Source organism: Capra hircus, chromosome 25 (assembly GCF_001704415.2).
Source record: "Capra hircus breed San Clemente chromosome 25, ASM170441v1, whole genome shotgun sequence".
Taxonomy (NCBI): Eukaryota; Metazoa; Chordata; class Mammalia; order Artiodactyla; family Bovidae; genus Capra; species Capra hircus.
The window spans coordinates 29,700,678-29,721,076 of record NC_030832.1 but is presented as its reverse complement, the minus strand read 5'-3'; the positions used below and the strand labels follow the sequence as shown (position 1 = coordinate 29,721,076).

Genomic DNA, 20,399 nt, shown 5'->3' with positions numbered 1-20,399 from the left:
ATTTCAAGGCCCTGAAATTAGGATTTGAATCACATTTTGAGCCTGACCCAGACCTAGTATAACCACAATCTTTTCCTGGGACTAACCGAAGCTAGAAAGGAAGGTCCTCAAGTCAGATACAGAAAAACAGTTTCCCATCAGTGCAACACTTAACTGAGATTCTAATGATGTGCCATGTGTTTAATGGTACACATGGCAGGGGAGGCCACATGAGCTCCTATTGCGATATGCATGTGAATCACTCAAGTGTCCAGCTGACAACCTCAGGTGGCTTCAGGGCCTTTTGCTCTCTCTGGAACTGTTAGAAGTTCAGGGAAGCTCACTGAGTCCAAAGTGGGTCACATGCCTCTCGCAGAGAGAACTGGAAACCATGGTTGGTTCCCCAGCAACCCCTGTTTTCCAGAGCAGCCTTTTCTAGCAGGGCCACTTAGGGCACCTGCCGACCCACAGACAGCTGCGCCCCTAGTGGTGACCACAGGGACTGCCTTTCCTGCTGGGCCCCCTCCCATCCAGCCCCTGATGCACACATGCGGCCGCGACGGCCCTGTGTCCTGAGGGACCGTCTCCCCCAACTCGGTCCTCCTCCCCTCAGCCTACAGCCCACCCCCTAAAGGAGTGGGTGCTTGACTACCTCCATTTTTGAAACTAAGAGAGGCCACTGTCAGCCAGTCTTCCCCAAACTAATATCTACTCATCGATGGCTGGTAGCCAGTGAAGACAGGGCACTTCTCCAAATGCCTCACATAGTGGTTCGTTCACCACCTCAACCGCAGCTTCCGTAATATTAGTATGTACTGTTACTGCCCTATTTTACAGATGAAGAAACTGAGGCACAGAGAGGTAGAGCCATCTGTCCACCATCAAAAAACTAATAAGCAGGAGTGGAAAGGGGAGTCAGGAGTTGAACCCAGCAGTTCTGTCTTCAGAAGCTGTGCTTTTTAACCACTAGACCAGCTACCTCTCGGTTGCCCCCAAACAGAAATGGCTGCATCCAGTTTACAGGCCTTCTTAACCTGTCTTCCTTGTATATAAAAAGCACAAGTTGCCTCATAGTTTATTATTTAAGATTTTCAACAACATACTATAAGGGTTGAAGTCTGTTACTAGCCCCATTTTACAGACGAGGAAAGTGAGGCTTAGGAAAATCTAACTCACAAACTCAAGATGAACCAGCTATCTTAATTGAGACTGGATTGAAACATAACGTTCTTCTAACATCCAGACCACACCCCTAACCACCCGGGCCAGGGACCACGAACTATAAAATTCAGTAAGCCTGCTTAAGAATCAGAATCTGGGATAGTTTAGGCAAAGACAGCCAAAGAACATGCCTCACCAAAAGCATCTTCTTGGCAGCGTAACGCTTGACTTCCCTCGATGTCATCTTCACTGACTTATTTACGCGTTCTGTTCTATCCATCCTCTTAGCTCATGCAGACATTTTGTATACATTTCTCATTTTAATTTTCACTGGTTCCCCCACCCCACTCCCATTTCTGGGCAGATATAGTGAGAGGAGCTGGGTATTGGAGATTCGAGCATGTAACTAGGACAGGGTGACTAACTGGCCTCAGGGAACTTGAACTCCATAGCAAATGCAGGCCTCTAGACCCTAGATCACAAACACCCCTCAGTGCTGAATGGTCCGATGGAGAAGGGAGAAAAACCCAGGTGGGCACGAGGCAGGCAAAGGCAGGCACGGCCCCCATTGTCCTGCGCTTGTGCCCTTCTGTGAAAAGTTAAGATTCCACTGAGGGACACCAGCAGGGATTGAATGGGTGTTTTTTTAGTTTTTTCATTGCCTTTCTTTGTGGGACCGTCAGCCTCTGAATATTAATACTTTAATGTAGATTTGGTGGCTAGGTAAGAGATATTTTATGGTTTCTTATAGTTTTTCCCCTTTGTAGTTTATAGTACACTGTGAAGTTTGAAAGTAAAATTCTTTTTCTTGACTTCTACACTCGGAAAATATTTATTCCCCCCTGCGTCTCAATCGTATGCATCATAAACTAACCCAGTTCTGTTTATTTACTTCTCTCTTGTTGCAGCACCGTGATCAATTGTAGCAGCACAGGCATGTAATGGTAGAGCCTTTTGCTTTACAGCAGTAAGAGGATGAGCTACTGCAGTCTCCTCTCAGAGTGATGAGTAATGAGGCTGCCATTTAGAGATGGCCTGTTCAGAGGGGGTGTGAGGCACAGAGCAGAGGCGTCTGAGGCCACCCAGGGTTGGGAGGGATTGGGGGCAGGACGAGAAGGGGTCGACAAAGGATGGAATGGTTGGATGGCATCACCAACTCAATGGACACGAATCTGCGCGAACTGCGGGAGATGGTGAAGGACAGGGAAGCCTGGCGCGCTGCAGCCCGTGGGGTCGCGAAGTCGGACACAACTGAGCAAAAACAGAGGGTTGACTCGCTGTGCATCGCTGGGGCGGAGGGCACGATCCCTGGTGCAAAATGAACTGGCCTGCACGGGAGAAATTCCTGGGACCCTGCAAGAGTTTTCATGTCTGGGCTGGACCGCTTGAAAAGTCAGGAATTTGCAGAGGTGGGAAGCAGGACAAGCTTGCTCCCAGGGAGTTCCCGGCTTCCTGGTGACAAGCAACCTGTTGACTCAGTTCTCTATCCAGGGCTGTTGGTCGCCAGCCATGGGTAGGGAGGCCCCAGGCGCCGCAGTCAACCTGCAGGTCCCTCTGGGCTTCTCAGCGTCTGTCTTCTGCCCTGAGTCCCCCTCCACTTCAACGGGTGCCCAGAGATTGGTCAGGCACCTGCAGCCTCAGCAATAGGATGGGAAAACCTCGGCCAGCCAGCCATCCTCTCCCATCATGCCTCTTCTGAGGTGGGCCTCCTGGTACCATGTGGGGCACACAGCATGTGAACACATCCCAAGACTTGAGTTATACCCAGAAGAAGCCAGGTGGGTTCAGACAGAAGGCCGATCCCAGGGAACAGGTCCACGTTAAACCCTCCCAGACAGATAATAAAGCCTCAACCCCTGTCTCCAGACACACGTCTGTCCCTTCTACGTGACTGGCCTGAACAAAGATGCAGAGACACAGCCCTTGTACGATCAGGTTCAAAACCAAATTGAGGTAGTGGTTCTCCTGCACCGAGAAAAGGAATGAGAACCAAAAAACACACTTCTGCACCAATAAGAAACCACTTGTATGGTTAGAGACAAAACTGGCCCTGTTTATTTATTTGGAGTTTGGGTGCTTTCTAGTGTTGTGTTTGTGAGCCTGTTTAAACTGGAAATGTCAGTTTAACGCGTCAAAATGACATCACTGGGATGCCTGCTGTTTCCTAGTTGAAGAAATTGACGCCCTTACCCTTAGGAGGTTGATCACGTCTTAGAGCCTTGCAAACTCTGAAAACATTTTGCTTGATCCCAAAGACTTTATAATCCATCGGGAAGATCCACATGATTCCCATCCCTCCCACCTTATTATGTGGCCCAGGCTATGCAATAATGTGTTGCCAGGTTTGGGCCTTATCTAGTGGAATGATTGACAGTAAAACCTGTGTAAAGGTGGGGTTCTCTGCTCTAGTACAGATGGTGCAAGCCACTGTCACCACTGCTGGGGATTGGTGTCACTTAGGATGTTCATGTGGTTCTTTCCATCATGACTGGTGATCCTTGTTGAGGGAATTCCATAGAAGGCGTGGCCGCAGATATTGCAGCCATACCAGAAGATACTCTGATTTTGTTGGTCTCTGAAGTAGAGAGTATTAATTTTTTAAAATAATTTTTTCATTTATTTTTGACTGCAGGTTTCCTCTAGTTGTGGCGAGCAGGGGCTGCCCTGTAGTCGTGCTGTGCAGGCTTCTCACTGTGGAGGCTTCTCTTGTTGCAGAGCCCGGGCTCCAGGCACGTGGGCTCAGTGGTTGAGGCTCCCGAGCTCTAGAGCACAGGCTCAGTAGTTGTGGGGAATGGACTTAGTTGCTCCAAGGCATGTGGGATATGGATCAGAGATCAAACCCATCCCACGTCTCCTGCATTGGCAGGCAGATTCTTTACCACCAAGGAAGCCCCAAGAATGTCATGTTTAATTACTGTAGCCAACACATATATCCCGCTTACTGTGGGCTTGGGGGCTGTTACTGACAGCAGCTCTATAAAGCATAGATACTATTGTCAACTCATTTTACAGGTGAGGAAACTGAGCTGGGAGAGAGAAGACCTTTGCCCAGGGTCTCCTGGCTCAGGAATGACAAGGTCATGATGGAGGCCAGATGCTGGCTCTTAACCTCTCCCCAAAGAACAAGTCGAAACTTGTATTTTTAATGCTTGAAAAACTTTAGAATTTGAAAAGATCAAGCCTCTAGGAGACTCAGAAGTAAATCAGGTGGAGTGACATCTTTTCCAAGGCTAGTTGGGAGACAAAACTCATATGTTATCACTCCTCTTTCCCAGTCTTTTCAAACTACATAATTTAACATAGAAAAACTGGAGGGAATTTTTGTAAAGACTTCCTCTTCCTTTAAACCACCCCAAGAATCACCCAGCATGTGTTCTTTCAGGGAGTGACTGAAGTTATATTTGTGAGGGAGAACACCTCGAAATTAATGCACTTTTTCTATATAAGGTACTTGACAGAAAACCAGAATTTATAAGAAATATCTTATCGAAAAATGTTTAGTCTCAGTCTGGTAGTTTGTGATACAAGTTGAATCAAATTTCATATTTTGAGCATTAATACTGCCATTTTAGGATGATTTAGAAGAACTTCCTAGTTTGTCTTTAGATATAGTTTGAGAATTCATGAGGAAGTCTCCATATTTCAATTTGGCTTGTAAAATTTTTTTTACTGATTAATCATAGACTTGCCTAAGATTTGTGTATGTGTGTTGTGGTTTAGTCGCTCTAAACCAGTCATGTTTGACCCTTTTCGTCCCCATGGACTGTAGCCCTCCAGGCTTCTCTGTCCATGGAATTCTCCAGGCAAGAATACCTGAGTGGGTAGCCATTCCCTTTTCCAGGGGATCTTTACCACCCAGGGATCGAACCCAGGTCCCCTACATTGCAGGCAGATTCTTTGCCATCTCAGCCACCAGGAAGGTGGCTTCCTAAGATTTTTGGTTGTATAATAAACTTGTTGGGAGTTCCCTGGTGGCCTAGTGGTTAGGATTCCAGGCTTTCACTGCTGTAGCCCAGGTTCAGTCCCTCCTTGGGGAACCAAGATCCTACAAGCCAAGTGGCGTAACCAAGAAAAAAAAAAAGTCATTGTTTCTGAAATAATCTAATCCCAGAAAGACCACTGAATCCATAATCTAACTAACTGCTTCTAGTCAGGGCCTCCCCTTTGTGAGACTTGCCCTTCTTAAATCTGGTTCAAAGGTTGAAGGTGACATTAAGAAGTCATTAGTGCTCAGTGCCTTAAACCTTCTAAATATAACAGACAGGGTAGCTGCCAGCCTTTGGCTTTGTAATCTGTAGATTAAAATTCCAATAAAGGGAAGCTAAGGGAAAAACATAATAAATCTTGCAAGTCAGATCTCTGACCAGATCCATCACCCAGTGTGTGGATGACTTTTTTTTTTTTTTCCTTGCTTCCTTTCTACTTCTGATGCTGTCCCTCTAGCCACTCCCTTCCAGGTTTGACATTGCTTTCCTCCCTGCTAGAGAAGAGGGGGATAGAGCAACTTGGATCCCAGTCAGAATGGGCCCATTCCTGGGTCTAGTTTGAGAGGCTGAGAACGAGACAAGGTGGCAGGGTAGGGGCTACAGCAGGGCACCGGGTGCCAGCGGGGTTAATATGGACGCAGTGGTGCAGAGGTCCAGCCCGTGGGTTCTCTAGAGGCTCAGCTCCCAGCAGTAGATATCAAGACCCAGAGACACATGCAGATCAGTCCCAGGCTTTCCTCCGAGGTCTGATCCCTGATAATCAGAGATGACAACCTACTGCAGGGCGTGGCAAGTGTCAGCTGCGTGGCCCGATGACCGCACTTTACAGGGCTAAGTGGTGGTTTGAGTTGGTCGGCAAAGTTGCCCGGTGCTGTTTGTGTGCCTCAGTTTACCCTGTAGGGGACTAGGCAGGAGCTGAGGCCTTTTCTTCCCCATAATGTTGATTTTATTAGCGAGCAAGACAGGAAAACAGTCCCATTTTGGTTGCTCCCCTCCCCCCCCAAAAAACCACAACATTTCAATGTCTTTTCTTGAAAATCTAATGTTTGCCTTTGAGCTATCTTGGTATTGTACCCACAGCTTCAGAATGAATACCCTCTGACTTGAGAGCTTCAGCTAGTTTTTGACGCATCTTATAAGCAATTGAAATAGTCAACTCCAGACTCACACCTTCGGAGACATCTTCCCCTCTGATTACTCTGGGAGTCAGGGTAGAGAAATATCTCTATGATCTATCTTTTAAGAAAAAAAATTAAGTTAAAAAAAAAAAACACCACATAGTGCTACCATTTGGGTTTGAGGGGTGTTGTGAAGCAAGAGAGACAGTGCCTCTTATTCCCAAAATTAACTGTATTTGGAAGTTAAAGGGGGAAAAAATGAATGCCATACAGCAGGTACCCACTTTTTTCCCCTTGAGAGGTTTCTCAAGAGTGCCATGAAATCAAACAGTGATGGGTATTCAACTTCAAAGAGGTGAAGTTGGGATGGAGTTCAACATTCCTTCAAATGGACGTGACTGCTTGAAACGCTCTCTGTGTCATTTGGGTGATGTGTACATCGCCCCCCGTCCCTTGCTCTCTCACCCACCCTCACCACTCCTCACGTGGTATGCACGCTGGAACTTCCTCCCAGGGGCAGCCTCAGCCTTGCTTGCCTTTCTGCCTTGTGCTGGGGAAATCTCAGCCATTTTCCTGTGCACCAAGGAGGGAGCCCTGCCAAGCAGCTGGGGTGGAATGAAAACTCCAGGTGTTTGCAGAGGCTCTCCTCACCCCTTGTGTATGGGCTGGTACTCTTTTTGGGGACTCTGTGATTGGGACAGTGAGTAAAGAAGGCCAGAATCCTACCCAGGGACCCACCAGACTGGATACACAGGTGCTTTGGTGGGAGTGTGTTGCTCAGGGGAATCCACCAGGGCCCGAGATTGCAGTCATTCAGCCCCTCTCCCCACCGCAGACCTTAGAGAACACAGTGCTGACAGCTAGGCTGTGGCACTGCTTCAGTCCTTTCCCTGCATTTGTTGGCAGAAACCCTCTCCACGTTTGTTGATGTCGCTCTCACTTGTTCAGCTGTGTTCTACTCTTTGCCCCCTGTGGACGTAGCCCCCCAGGCTCCTCTGGCCATGGGGATTCTCAGGCAAGAATACTGGAGTGAGTTGCCATCTCCTTCTCTGGGGGATCTTTCCAAACAGGGATAGAACCTGCATCTGCTGCATTGGCAGGCAGATTCTTTACCACTGAGCCACCTGGAAGCTTTTGTCGAGGGGAGGGTATAAATGCCAGTGTTTGAAGTGGGCGGTGGGGTGGGTATTTGTGGACCGCCAGGCCATGCACTGTTACCTTTGAGACCAAACAAACTGCAGCCCCGCCTTTGATCAGGTGGAGATAAGATTGGATTAAGACCTTTTTTTTTTTTACTAATACTAGACTCTGACCACCCCCAACCCCTCATTTTCAACAATGGACTTAATACTCTTGAGCACCTACTGTGTGTCATGCGGTTTACCCACATCACTTTCTCATGCAGCCCTCGGAACCGCCCAGAGAGCCTGCTCTTTACCGACGTGACCGGCCTGGACCGCGGGCCTAGTGGCTTTCCCCAGCCGCGCGCAGTATTGGAAGCGACAACTGCGGGGAGGGCGCGGGGCGTTGCAGTTCCCGCCGCGCCCGCCCGCCGGGAAGGCGGCCGTGGGGACCTCGGGCCCGAGCCGCGGGGGGAGCAGCGACAGCTGTCGATGTCGCACCCGGGGACTGCGCCCCCGCGGGGCCGACCCGGCGCCGGGCGGAGAGGAGGGGCGGCGAGGGGCGGGGCGCTCGGGGCGGGACGGAGGAGGGGCGGTGGCACCGGCGGCTCGGGCTCCGCGCGCCGAGGAAGTCCCGCTCCGAGAGCTGCGAGCGTCTGGAGCAGGCGCGCTTGGCGCAGTCGGGGAGCGAAGTCCGGAGCCAGGGCCCCCGTGCCGCCGCCCCCACCCGCCACCCGTCCAGCCAGGGAGCCCGCGGCGCCGGCGGCGGCCGCCGATGGAGTTCACTTGAGCGGCGAGCGGGCGGGAAAGGCAGGCGCCCGCGAGCGGAGCGCGGGCCGGAGCCGAGCCAGCCCCGGGCGCTTCCCGCCTGTCTGCCCGCGAGCTCCGGCCGGGAGTCGCCGCGGGCCCCGCGCAGTCCGCCCGGCGCCCCGAACGCTGCAGCGCCGCCCGCGCCGCGCGCCGGAGAGATCGACCCCGAATAAGGACTCCCGGAGCGTTTCCTCCAGCGCCGCGACGGCGGTGGCGGCGGCGGGACCGGGACCGGTCGGCCCACGGGGCGGCTAGACAGGCGGGAGCGGCAGTCGGGAAGCCCGAGGCGGCCGCCGGGGAGAAGCCGCCGCCGCCGCCGCCGCGCGCACTCCTCCTCCCTCTCCCTCCTCCCCTCCGCACATGGTCTCCTTTGTCCTGTCGCCGCCGCCGCCGCCTCGCTCTTAGCTCCGCGCGCTGAGGCCGCGGCTCAGGCCGCTCCTCTCCGCCTCGCCCGGGACGCCCCTCGAGGCCCCGCCGGCCCCGCGCGCCGCAGTAGCAGCCAGGAGGCAGCTGGGCGAACGCGGGCCGGGCGCTCCCTCCCGGCCGCCCGCCGGCCGCCCGCCTGGCCTCGGCCGCGCTGGATGTGCGCGCGTCGCGGGCGCTCGGCCGCCCCGGAGCCGCCGCTCTTTGGGATTTGGTTGGCGTGCACCCGCTTCCAGACTTTCGCCGAGAAAGAAGCCGAGACCCGCGCGGACCGAGCCCGGTCGGAGTTGGGCGTTTTCTCTTCGTGTTTGGCTGATTTCCCCCCGGTCTCTCAAGATCCCCCCACCGCGAGCCTTGCTTTGGAACCAAACCATGAACTTGGGGCTGACAAGATCGCTTAACCCTTGGCGACCAGGTAATGCAGCCCTGGAGGCGCGCTGCTGCCTCGCTCGGCGCCCGCGGTCGGAAGGGAATCGGGGGTCTTTTGTTGGCGGCGGCCGGGCAGGGGTGGCAGGGGCGGGCGGGCTCCTCGCGTCTGGCTCACCAGAGCCCCCCGCCGCCACCCACCCCTCCTCCCTCCTGCCTGGCTGCCCGCCTGCCCTCCCTCCGCGGCCCGGGCGCCCGCCTTTGTACTTTCCACCCCTGGCCCTCCGGTCTCGGCGGTCGGAGCTGCGCCGTGGTGCCCGGGGACCCGAGCCGCCCCGGCGCCACCCGCCCCGAGGGGCTCCGCCTGCCTCTGGCTGGGACCGGGCCAGCGCCCGCTCTGGCTGGAGACCTAGGCGCTGCGCTCGCAGCCGGTTCCCCGGGTAGCGCTTCCCTGCGCCGAGCTCGGGATCCTGGCCCGCACGCGGTGCCAAGGGAAGCGAAAGGAGATCTGGGCTCGGGATCACCGCAATTGGGCAAAGAACTCGCGCTTAAGTTTCGAGGATGTTTCTCTTTTCTTGTTGGAGATCCCCTCCTCGTGCGGTTGTGAGTGTTGTGGGTGCTGGGGCCCGACCCCGAGATCCGAGGCCGAGGGGAATTTGGTGGACCTCGAACCTGAGCGGCCGCATCCCACCCCTGTCTACTCAGAAGGCTTATTCTTTTCCTCATCCTCTGTATTCTCTTCTTAAATCTGTTTCACTAGTTTAACTTTTCTTTAAACATCAGGTACAGCGTCGAGTCCTTTTTCAGTGTGTTTTTTTCTTTATCTATTTCCATCCCCCTCCCCCAAATAAAAATTGGTCAAAAGAGAGCTTTGTTTTTTTTTTTTTTCTATCATTTTTAGATATAGCGGCTACAACGCCGTGGCTCACCAAAACCGAGTGAGGGGGATGAAGCGAAATGGCGAGCGAAATCTAAAGATCTTTAGTATGTAAAGGTGCCCCCGCGTTAAGAGAGGAGAGACGCAAAAGCTGTGCTCGCCAGCTAACTCTTGGCTCACCAGGTTTCCATTAGTCGTCCCTGATTTAAAAAAAAAAAAAAACCATGAAAAAGGTCCAGGTAATATAAAGAACTGGAGACTTTTCCCTTAAAAACAATGAAAAAGAAAACTAAGATTAAGATCCCAGAAACCACAAATTTGCAGAAATGTTTTAGAGCGCAAGTCAAATTTGAAAGTTCATGGAGAAAAAAGCAAAGCATTTCCTTGTAGTTCCTGCATAAGACTTTGGCGGAGAAGCTTTTCTGACTTTTCAGGATTGTGGTCGGCCATAGTTGTAACCACCTGGATGGGAGAAAAGGGCTCCAGATCATTTTTCTGATTAGCTGAAGTCCCCTTACAGTCAGTTTCCTTGGGGTGTTTTTCCACGGAGGCCTTTCTGAGACACCCACCCCCACCCCTCCCCAATTACAAAAGGGCTTTGTGACATGTATCAGAAAATTAAAGGGCTGGAGAAGCTTTTATTAGAGAACATTACTCCTAAGTCGTTGGGAATATCCTGTCAGACTCATTTCCTTAATAACTTACTGGATGGCATCATAATAAGCACATCCTCTAAGTTCACTTCAGACATAATAAGGATCGCTAAACTGGCTACTTGAGAGTATGGTGTGGAGGTGACGCCAGGGTAGCAGCCCCCAAGGAGGGTGTGCAAGCCAGCCAAAGGGCCTCTTCATCTCCAGGTTCTGTCCTGCTTGATCTCTCCCTTTTCTAACACACACACCAAATGCAAATAAAAGCTGGGTTAGGAGCCTTCTCTCCTTGCCGGGTGCTTTTTACGTTGATGATACAATACTTTGTTTCTGTGGTGCTTTGGCCCAGTGAGACTCATTTTAATAGGTAGTCCTCAAATCTGCAAGGGTTATTGCATTTTGGCAAACTGACTTAATTAACAGCCTCTCCCCTTTTTTCCTTTTAAAAATATCAGCTGTAGTGTAAGCCATGAATTTAACATAGCCATTCTAATTTGAAGAGACACTTTTTCATCAAGTAATGGTGAAATGCTCTTTGCTCCAAGTTTTTAGCTGAGAAACTAGTTTTCCTAGAAATCTCACTAAATGTTACAATAAGGAAAACACTGTTTCTGTGATTTTTGCTTCTATACCTCAGTATTCGTGATTTGTTTCATGCATAGCTTGTTTCCCCCTCCATGCAACACTTTTTTGGCAGTTTATTTTTATGAAAAGCTACTATGATATGCAATTTTATTTAATTTAAAATGGCAGGAAGGCCCTTGGCATATGTTTTATTCATGCAAAATAAAAGGAAGCATCTGTCTAGGATTTATTTTAAACTGCTTAGGTATAAGTGTATGTAATTCAGCACTTGTTTTCCACGTACATTCATTTTTTCCTGATCTATTAATCTTCAGAACTACCCTTACAGTAGGAAGATTAGAATTAAAATAAAGGGGGAAATAGTCATAGTAACAATATTTTATGTCTTTCTGTATCACTTACATTGAGAACTAGAACTTGTTCGCTTCAGACATGAGGATCACACAGGAATGTCTCATCTTTGTCAACGTAGCGCAAAAAGACTACATTGAGTATCTTCTTTGTCCCCAAAAGCCAGCTCCAGAGTCTGAATATGTTGTATTTCAGATTCTCCCCTTCTCTTATATTTTCTCTAGATTTTTTAACCATTCTATGCTTTGCTTTGTCAAAACATGCATCTCTGTGTGTAAAGTGTGAAAATCAGTGATTTCTTACAAGGATTGGGTAGCAAAAATAGCATAAATATAACCATTATAACTTTAAACGTAGATACATTATCTAATTATCCCATGATGGAGCTGCTTAATTTTTAAGTTTTTGTTTTTTATTTTTCGAATTGTAGAAGTACAGTGCTTCTGATACATCATAGCATTTTCCTCCAAACCGACTTTATGTTGATTTTCCAGAACATTAGTGTATAATTTAAACTGGCTTTACTATCGCTGTTTAAACAGGCTTATTTCACTTTACTGGAGCCGCTGTAATAATTAGCAGACACGATTTCTAGAAAATGAAAAGGAAATAATGCTGACAGTGTATATAGTGTCGGCGTATTGGGCAGGTCGGCTGGGTTTCATTTTAACACCAAGGTCGTCCTGGTTACCACAGGGGACAAGGACCTCGGGGTCATCAGATAAATCTTTAAAAACGAATTTCAGAGAGTGCTGGACAACACTTTTTAGTGAGGAGAGGCTTAGTGTTAAATAATAGGCATTTCTGGTTTCTGAGAGAAAATTGAAAAACAGGCATGTCTGCAAATGTGGAAAAAAGTACCGTTTCCAAAATAATGATCTGTCAATGAAATTGCAAAATCATTATGTGAATGAGCTGAATTGCTTTGTGTATCATCTCATAGAAATATGTTTTGCACAGATAATATGTCTAATAAGGACACATTTTTTAAATCAGATTTTTTTCCCCCTTAGCAATAGCTGCACTGCAGGTCTGCCTCATGCAGTCAACCAGCACCACCTTATGGAGGATTGGGGGAAATTACTACTTTCCTTTTCAGGCTTTTCAAAAATGGAGTAAATGATTTAAAATAATAATAATGATGATAGTGACGACAGTATTCATGACAGTGATAACGCTTTTCCCCCACTTCTTGTGTTGCAGGCCTCAGATGCCAGCTCTGAAAAACTCTTCAATACCGTTATTGTAAACAAAGGTAAGAACCCTTAAATCTGAGCGGTAGCTTTTATTTTCCTATTTGTTCTGTTGTCTTTGCCTTGAACGAAAGCAGAAAGAACAATGGTCACCCCTTACCATTCTGGAGTTCCAGTTCATAATTTGTATTTTTGCTTGAGACATAATCTGTGCTTTCATGATGTGTCCCAAAACAGTTTATTGTAAAAGAGCACATTGAATCCTTATTTAAATTGATTTGCCTAAGAAATGACTACATCTCTGTGACTTTCATTTAATGTAGGAAGTGATCATGGAGAATAATCATTCTCAAGATGCCTTAACTTTATTGTTAGTTATCAACTACCCAGCAGTTGGAGAACAATAAATAGCTGGTTTGTATTGCAGACTCTAATAATCAGTACATGTTTAGTATTCACAGGATTATGGTCATAAACCAAGCCTTACTCTGCTGTGGGCTTTCTGTGAAGTTAATAAACGAGCAAGAGGGCAAAATTTAAATACATGCTATTCCATTAATTTCTTCCAAACTGCAGTAGAGACTGAGAGAGGCTAATGATATTGCAGTACATTAAGGGGAAACTTATCTTAAATCACTACCAACAGGTTTCTGGGCAGTTTTCATTGGTTGCAGTATTGTTGGAAATAATTAAATTTAAGGGAATTTCTAATACCGGGTTTTTGCAAAGATGTATTCTTTGAAAGGTATAAATTATATAAACTCTTTGATCTCTTCCTCTCCTCTGTAGAACGTGATGTTTGCATCGTAATTGCTAAATGCAGAATGTATGCTTCCCGTCCTGGTCACCTTCTGTGTTACATGGAAGATACTGGCTAGCTTGAGCAGGGTTGGGCCTTCACGAAGTGATATTTGAAACCATGTCCACATTCTCCAGTGGCCTTGGCTAGCGTTTTTGCTAGCTGGTTAGTCAGACACATTCCAAAGTGCAGTTATTTTGAGCTCCCCGATTATTTTAGAATTCGAACCAACTGCAATTTTAAATAGTACATTATGTTTAGCGTTCCCTGGAGGTGTGCATGCTTATGTGATTGCTGTTACTCCCAGAATTATTGTCATATTGAATTTTATCTTTTTTTATTGCATAATGCAGTATTCCAGTTTTATATTTCATCGTATATTTTGATGGACTGAAAGTTTGTATAAATTTGTTGTCCATAATGCTAAAAGCCCAATAAAAGAAGGTACATAGCAGTTCATAGCATACAGGGCTCGTATGGGAAAATGTGCAATTGTTTATTGCTTGTTTTGACAAGGGAAGAGGATGGTCGTGGGTCCCTTTAAGACAGGAGGAGGACCCTAAGGTGGACCTGAGGTCCTCAAAAGGAGGTGCTCTGTTTCAGTGACACCCGCCCCACCCCCTTCCACAGGACCCCCACAGTCCACGTGACTGTGTCTGTCTTTTGCCAGCTTGCTGGGACAGCTCTGGAATGTATGTCCCCTCTCTGGGATCAGCCAGCCCTGGCCTGAGAGTTGGCTCGGGGCCTGCATTGAGGCCCAGCTGCCCTCATGGGGCTGAAAAGCGCCCTTCGGGGCCCAGGAGGAGGGGTGGATGGCGAGCAGAGCATCTGTGCATGACCTCCTTCCCTCTGCGTCTTCCCTCTTGCTCCCCCAACCCCGAACCCCTGCCCCCTTTCCAGTCAAACATCTCCCACATTCTTATTTTTGTTTACTTACAGAGTGTGATTTGTGGCATCTATTTGGTTGTGAATAGTCCTCCTTCTGACAGGGTGCCTTTCTTCTGAGCTGCTTTTCTGGGGTGATTTAGTTGCCTTGAAAGGATTAAGGTTTCTTTGTGTACACTAAAATCAACACAGGCTTTTTTTTTTTTCCCCCCTAAGCTTTGCTTGGGAAACCATACACAAATAAGCATTTTAGTTGATGGCAGATTATTCCTTTGCCCCTTATTTCCATCAAAATGGCCTTTCTTGGCTCCTCCAGAGTTTCCCCTTAACGCCTTATGCTAATTCCTGTTGGTAACATGAATGACAAGAGCCGGAATCAACGCAAATCCAGGTGGTGCCAAACAGAGGGACTGGTATCCAGCACCCGCCCTCCTCCCTGGAGAGAAAGAGATGAAGCAGGGGGTGGGGCGGGGAGGGAGGGAAGTGTGGGGGCAGTTTTGTTAAGGGGATTAGTATTCACACTGCTAAATATCAGGAAAACAAGTTCCAAAAGACAGGTGCAGGGAGTCTTGCTATGTGCCTGTGGGTTTGGGTCTGTTTTTCACTCGGGTGGTGGCAGTGTTTACCGGATGGATGGTTGACAAGGCCTTCAAGGAACTGTCAGCTTCAGGCGCATCAAGTTCAAGTTCTGCAAAAGCGGCCTGCCCCGCCTGCAAGTCTGCTCTCCTGACTCTGTCCAGTATTCTTAGCCAAGAGCAATAAAAAGCCATGTAAGAAAGGGCAAATTTACACCAGGTAACAAACACCGCTGGGAGAATCCTCAGAGCCTGGGCTTATTGAACAGTCTGACAAGAGTGCAGGGCAGCTGACACGTGTGTGCTCCCCCCTCCAGATGTTTAAAGCCACACACCACCTCTCCCTCTCTGGAGCCCCACTGGGCTCCGGCCTTCCAGAAGCGTGGCTTTAAGCTGCTGGCGAGATTATGCTGCTGAGCCCCAGCGGCAGGCAGATTTGGTCCATAAAATTTCACTGTGGGAGGGCAGTGCTAATCTCACAAGCTGATTGTGGTGGGGGTTTGGTAGGGGCACAGCTTTGATGTTGGGCCCCCCGAGGTCGGGGGAGATGTAGCTCTGACTGAAGCCGCAGGGGTCATGGCTCAAGTCCCATCAGTCTGTTTGTGAGCTGGAGTAAATCGTTTCACCTCTTTAGGTCAGACTTTTCAATCATAGCAGAACGGAGTCCTGGGCCAATGTGTCTGGTGGGGATAAGACAATTAGTTGGTGAGGGGGAGGGGCTGAAACAGAGTAGGCACCTTGAAGGTTTCCTATCCCTCTGCCTCTTTGATCTTGTTCTGATTCTCTCTGTTGTAGAGCCCGTCCTATTTAATAGAGTACTAGGACTAGTAAGATTTTGGTGTTTAGGTGTTCCAAATCATTACTTCCTTCTGATGCCTTTTATTTCACATTTTGAAAGAAATTAATCAAACGGCACATGCTTGTAGGTATACATGACTTGCTCAGTGAGAATTCAGCTTGTCCAAAGGTGTGGGGAGATGAACCTCCAAAGTGCAAGGCTTAGGGTTGGAAACATTAAAAAAAAATAGTAACTTTAATCAAGGTCATGGTTGCTGTATTTAATCTTTATGTGTTCAAATGTTTACAGGATGTTCGTGTGAATTTTATGAATCCTTCTGTCTTTGTGACTCAACCATCTGCCAAAGAAAAAATTGATTTTCCCAATGAGACACACACACACACACACACACAGACTGAGTTCTTGTCCATATTTAGTGGGTTGAACTGCTACAGGGGCAACAGGACGTGTACCCCAAATCCTGGACTGTTTATCCTGAAAAGGATCGAACTTATCAGTCAATTCAGTGTGTCCAGCCAGCATTTATTACCCTTCTTTACGTATTCTAATGGGTTCCCAGGTGGCACAGTGGTGAAGAGTCCTCCTGCCAATGCAGGAGACACAGCAGAAGCAGGTTTGATCCCTGGGCTGGGAAGATCCTCTGGAGGAGGAAATGGCAGCCTGCTCCACTATTCTTGCCTGGAAAATTCCATGGACAGAGGAGCCCGGCGCACTATGATCCATGAGGTCGCAGAAAGTCAGATGCAACTGAGAACACACTCACACACCTCTAGGCTCTACTTCTTGGGGATTTTGCCACTTTGATCTACAGGCAGAAATGCAGAGAGTGAGCACTTAGTGGACATGCCCGTCCTGCCACCATCATTAATCTCTTTTAAACTCTGAAGTTGCTCCAAGGTGGAGCTTCCTGGAGGAAAGAAAAGAAGGGAAGCCATGTGTGGAAGGGAGAAGAACAGAAGTCAGGTGCTCTCTGGAGCCCTCTGTGTCCCTGGTGGGGCCATGGTCTAGGTTAGGGGCAGAGAAAAGGCCCTGAGTTGCCTCTTTTCCAGGATCTATCCTGCAGCTGAGACAAGTCAGAGATGAGACAGGACCAGGAGATGTATTTGACCCCATCACTCTGTGAAAGAGCTGTGCTTCTCTTGAGTAGCTGGGGTGGGGATCGATCCAGGAAGGGCGCAGGGCCCTGATTAGTGCTACCTTCTGCAGTGAGTGAGCACCCCCTGTCTACTGAAATGTGGACAGCAGAGGAGCAGCCACCCACCCGCCTCGGTGAGACTCCCATCTGCCCTGCCCCAGGTCAGCCCTGGGACTCTGGTGGGCACTCGCTCCTCATGATGAGCACCAGATGCAGTGCTGAAACCACCTTGATCTCCCTGACCAGGACTGGCTGGCCTTTCTCAGGCCTCACCGGACCTCTTAGTGGATACACTGGCCTCTTCTTGGGGGTCGATTTTGTGCTGAAGGGTCTCCATGGGACACAGATGAGGTCGGAGCCTTTAGATTTAGCAGGGCCTTTGGGTATCTTTGACAATATGGTTTTATCACCAGCGTGGACGGAAAACCAGGCTAAAAAATTGGTTGAGGTTTAGATGAGGCAAGAAAAAAGTTACTAAAGATGTCGCTTGTGAATGAGGCTAAGGAAGTGAGGCCCTAATAAAATCTTTTCATGGCAGTGAGCTCACTTCACTCATCAAGTTTAGACTCTAAGGGGGAACCTTTGGTTTGGTGACAAGTAAAGGTAAGAGTTATCACCAAGGCTCCTCCCCTAAAATAATTCTGGGCTTTCTGTGTAAGTGAAAACAGTGCAATTGAGTATGGATAGCTTTCTTTAAAAAAAAAAAAAAAGATGTAGAGTTTAAAATCTAATTATAATAAACATATGGAGACCATTTTACAATTTCTTGTAGTGTCCTGGGTTTCATTGTAAGGAGAACACGATGTGTAAAGCTCATTCCCCACGTGCAGACGAATAAACTGAGCTCATTTTAGCTTCTATAAATTAGTCGCATTTTTGTCTTGTCTTAAATCCTACAGAAGGGAAACTGTCAGTCATTCTTTATTTTTCTTTCTCTGGACCTGTTCTTTTGGAGTTTCAGAGCATTTTCTTGGGTCTTTAGAAGACAGAGATGTCTGATATGAGGAAAATTAAATACTATTGAAGGGTAATTGGTGCTTGATTGGAGACAAAGGACTTGTGAGTGGTTGGGTTTTCCTTCCTACTCCACACTGCAGAGAACATGCAATCAGCTCCTTTTGTTATGGAAATTGACCTTCCTATAGGAGCCAGACTCTTACACACGGAATTACATTGTTGTATAGATTTATTCCTTGAGACTTCTTGAAAATAGACACCTTGTATTCTTAGTGTGAAACCACCAGAAAGGGTCTAAATATATTCCATGTTTTGAGAAAGTGTTTCCCACTAGATAATTTTCCATTAAATGGTACCTAAGCTCTCGCTGACCTTGTGCATGTAGATACTCAGGAATCCTGGGTACATGTTGGATCCTGTTACTGGAATGTCAGCGCCAGGGATGGAAGATATTCTGAGCATTTGAATTGATCTTGCACGGGTCTTTGGAGTAGGACTCTGACAGCAGTGCCACTTTCCCAGATAAATTAAAAGGAGACCAGATTCCCAGATCTTGAGCGCCCCTCTGAGCTGGACCAGAGCATTGTTGTTTTTCCGTTGCTAAATGGTATCCAACTCTTTGCAACCCCATGGACTGCAGCATGCCAGGCTTCCCTGTCCTTCACTATCTCCCTGAGTTTGCTCAGACTCATGTCCATTGAGTTGATGATGCCATCCAACCATCTCATCCTCTGTCACCTCCTTCTCTTCCTGCCCTTAATCCTTCCCAGCATCAAGGTCTTTTCCATTGAGTCGGGTCTTTGCATCAGGTTGGCGAAACTATTGGAGCTTCAGCCTCAGTCTTTCCAATGAATACTCAGGGTTGATTTCCTTTAGGATTGACTGGTTTGATCTCCTTGCTGTCCAAGGGACTCTCAAGAGACTTCTCCAGCACCATAGTTCAAAAGCATCAATTCTTAGGCGCTCAGCTTTCTTTATGGTTCAACTCTCATATAGTACATGACTAATGGAAAAACCAGAGCTTTGACTTGAAGGGTCTTTGTCGGCAAAATGATGTCTCTGCTTTTTAATATGCTGGCTAACAGAGCAGAGGATAGCATTCTTTTAGTCAGATGATTACACGCTACTGTTTATTTTTGAGCCCACTGAAAAGCTCTTCCCTTACTTTATTGATTGATCCCCACTGTTCTTGGAAAGACTTTTCTCCATACTTGGCAATATTAACAAAGACACTTGAATGTTGACCAGCATCAGTTTTCATTCCATTCATATTTAAGTGCTTTGTTTAGGCAGTGATGTAGAATTCGCCTGTCTCAGAAAGTAATCCACACTCATAGTAGACTCTTGGCATAAAAAAACCCATCAAATTGGTTCTGGAGAGTCTTTAATGAGAACCGTTCAGTGACAGAGGGCCTCCTCGCTGGTAATAGCTTCCAAGTGCGTGGGGTCAGCCCGGGCCTGGAGAGTGTCCTACGTGGAGGAAGCCCGTGGCTATCCCATGGCCTCTGGATTATTTCTGGTGTCTGACAACTGCAGAAAAATGTTGTTTTTCTCTGAAAATGTATGTTTATTTAACTAGGTTTCTTTTTGCTTCACAATCTGGATTCCATTCACTCAGTTACCACTCCAATTAACTAACAATTATTTAACATTAACAGTAATTACAGACGCCAGTTAAGCGCCTACAGATGTCAACTGTTAGCTTTGTACCTAATCACTCAATGAAATGGAGAAAGTTCAACAAACATCAATTAGCCAAGCAATTAGTATGAGTTAGGAAAGAGCATGTTATCATGTGTGAGCTGATTCAATTTATTTTATTTTGGCAGTAAAACACACACAGGCGAGCGGCAGTAAGTTCCTCAGATAAGATAAAACTCCATTGTTGTGCAGCTTACATAAGAATTCTTTCCTTGTGCATAAGTCAAATATGCTCTTGCCTGGAATTTATTTAACAAACAAAATTTGTCTCAATTACTCAGAAACCCCAGCAATGCTCAGTCTCAGGAAGCAACTTGGGTGAATTATGAATCCAGTGAATATGCTGTATAAGGAAATGTCAGAATTTTTCAGTGGAGAAACGATCGATTCCCACTCAAATGATCTCTGTGGCTTTCGAATTTTTACCAGTTTATTCCTGAACCTGTTGTGGAGCGGGTGCAACACGGATTTTATTAATTTCATGGTGCCTGAACTTTTTGCTCAGCTGTCTTTGATGTAGCCTGGGGCAGCCACTGAAGTCTGTAACCTACTTGCCCAGTGTATGCTTTAAAAAAGTAGCAGTGGTTCTCAGTTGAAATCAATTGAGGACCCACTTCATGAATTCACCAAGGAGATTCTGGGTCCAAATTGAGAAATTCTATACCCTCTGCCACCCCCAAGCCAATCCCCATCCATAGACTAGACTTTCATCAATTACCTGGGTGCCTGGACTTACTGGGAGAATGCATTCTAAAGCCTGAAACGGTCCATCAGTTAGTGTTTGGAGCTTCATTGTACCTCTAAGTGGAAAGCTGGCCATACATGGCTATGCCTCTGGCTCCTCTCCTAGAAATGCTTTCTTGCCAATTCCTGAAGCCTGTGGGTAGGAGTGGAAGGGGCCAGTCCTTAGTGGAGTGCTCTGTCAGGC

At 47.7% G+C, this 20,399-nt stretch overlaps 1 protein-coding gene across 2 annotated transcripts in view; it reads left to right on the top strand.

Moving 5' to 3' along the window:
- The window catches only part of AUTS2 (autism susceptibility candidate 2), a 1,198,651-nt gene that overhangs the window by 1,088,960 nt on the left and 89,292 nt on the right, over positions 1-20,399 (top strand). For both annotated transcript variants that reach the window (XM_018040074.1, XM_018040073.1), the window contains exon 6: positions 12,631-12,682. In XM_018040074.1, the coding sequence (XP_017895563.1) occupies positions 12,631-12,682 (52 nt within the window). The remainder of the gene's footprint in view (positions 1-12,630; positions 12,683-20,399) is intronic.